This window comes from Nicotiana attenuata, unplaced genomic scaffold (assembly GCF_001879085.1).
Source record: "Nicotiana attenuata strain UT unplaced genomic scaffold, NIATTr2, whole genome shotgun sequence".
Classification (NCBI taxonomy): domain Eukaryota; kingdom Viridiplantae; phylum Streptophyta; class Magnoliopsida; order Solanales; family Solanaceae; genus Nicotiana; species Nicotiana attenuata.
In genome coordinates this window covers 2,327-4,271 of record NW_017694022.1, presented here as the reverse complement: position 1 = coordinate 4,271, position 1,945 = coordinate 2,327, and the positions used below count along the sequence as shown (strand labels likewise).

Genomic DNA, 1,945 nt, shown 5'->3' with positions numbered 1-1,945 from the left:
AATATTATAAGTCAAAATAACTTGCTCTACAATTTAACTACAAAGTAACTACAATTATGATACACAGAGATTCCAATTCTGTCCAAAGTACCAAAAATCCAATTTGTACATACAAATCATCATCAAATATGAGACATAAGGTCCATCAAAAGCACAATTACACTATAAATAATCAGAAACAACATTTATATGAAATGTCTACATTATATCTACAATTTACAGTAAAAGGCTTGGTCACCTATATCTCTTGTCTACAATATAACTACAATTACACTATACAGCTGAAGACAAAACATATATTGTGAATGAAGCTATTCTTTATACTTACCGTGTTATTGATGACTTGTCCTGGGTGAGCAAGGGAATAAAACCAGTCCTTCTTATCCACATTTTCACAACCAAGGTCTAACCAAGGCTTGATTTGGTTATCCTTTTTGGAAAAGTATTCCTTCCTCCTGTAATAACATATAAATATCAAATCAAAAAAAATGACAGAATGAATTACATATTTTAAGTTTAAAAATTGTGAAATGAAAGTGTAAAATTAAGCATTCATACCTCTTAGATACTTTGTCACTACGATGGTATAACCAGGTGGTGAACCTGTCTATCAAATCAGCATCTACATTTTCACCTATAACAGTTGTGAAGGGGTGCTTGAGGTAGAAAAATTTACGTCCAACAGAGCTGCTGCCTCCAGAACTATATAGAGGTGTGAAAGGTGATCGTGCATGTTTCCACGGTTGCCTGGTTCTTATCGGATGAATAGGGGTTGCTTCATCCGGTATGGGCTCGCCACACATAACCAATTGTGTTAAGTTGTCTGGCAACTCAAAGTCATCCAATGTCACACCCTTCTTGTCAATGCCTGAAACTTCAGGAACAACTTCATTCACATGTTCTCCATCTTCACTTTCATTTACCGGATTCTCAATCATTTGTTCTGTCCGAGCTGCTACAGTCACACCGTGAATTGGGGACTGTGCAATGTTATCTTCAATATCTGTTACATAAAAATTTTACATACTTAATAGCAATGTAAAATTGTATAAGCAACATTATCTATTCAAAAGTATATTATGATACTATACCTGCTTTTTCTACCTCAGCTCCTTCCTGAAATTCTGGTTCTTCCTCAACAAGTGCTGGCACACTTTCAGGAGAAACTTCAGCTTCTGTAGATAAATGTAGATGTATGTAGTAATACAATATTTGTGGATATAAAAGTGAATATAATGAGCTTATGATATTATACCTGCTTGTTGTACCTCAGCTACTTCTTCAAATTCTGGTTCTTCCTCAACATGTGCTTGCAAATGTTCTGTTGAAACTTCAGCTTGAATGAATAATTTACAAAATGTAAATTGTAGATATATGTAGGAATTTGTAGTTAAAATGTGAATTATAAAAATTTTCTTTGTAACCTTATTATAATGAAAGTATGATAGTATACCTGCTTTATCTGCCCCAGCTGCTCCTTGAAAATCAGGATATAAGTCAACATGTGCTTGAACATGTTTTGGAGAAACTGCAACTGCAAAACATAGTGAAAAAAGGGTAAATATAATTATATAATGCTGTCTTGAAATTTGTAGATATGTTTGTCGGCATTCTGTAGATACCTGTATTGCTTGTGCTTGCATGCACTTGATCACCACCTGATTTGAATTTCATAACACTCTTCACGGAATCATCTATGAACTCTCGAAGGCTTGAGAGTTCCTCAAATACAGCCTTCCTAGAATCATCTAATTTTCCATCAACCTAATGATTAAAAATATAGTTAGTTGGTAATTTTATTCAAAGTGCCACAGTTCTACTACAATTTAACTAAGATGTGTGCAATACCAAAAGGGCTCAATATAGCATTATACTACAATTTAACTACAATGTATAACATACAATAATTATAATGGAATGTAGATAAATTGTAGCAAAAATGTAC

At 33.5% G+C, this 1,945-nt stretch overlaps 1 protein-coding gene across 1 annotated transcript in view; it reads right to left on the bottom strand.

The window, feature by feature from the left end:
• Nucleotides 1–328: 328 nt before the first annotated feature.
• LOC109222603 overlaps nt 329–1,945 on the bottom strand; it is a gene marked incomplete at its 3' end in the record, with an annotated part of 3,679 nt that continues 2,062 nt past the window's right edge. Inside the window, exons 5-10 of the mRNA XM_019386939.1 lie at nt 1,623–1,764; nt 1,454–1,534; nt 1,256–1,336; nt 1,092–1,175; nt 559–1,003; nt 329–455 (exon numbers count right to left, since the gene is read on the bottom strand). Of these exons, the coding sequence (XP_019242484.1) occupies nt 329–455; nt 559–1,003; nt 1,092–1,175; nt 1,256–1,336; nt 1,454–1,534; nt 1,623–1,764 (960 nt within the window). The remainder of the gene's footprint in view (nt 456–558; nt 1,004–1,091; nt 1,176–1,255; nt 1,337–1,453; nt 1,535–1,622; nt 1,765–1,945) is intronic.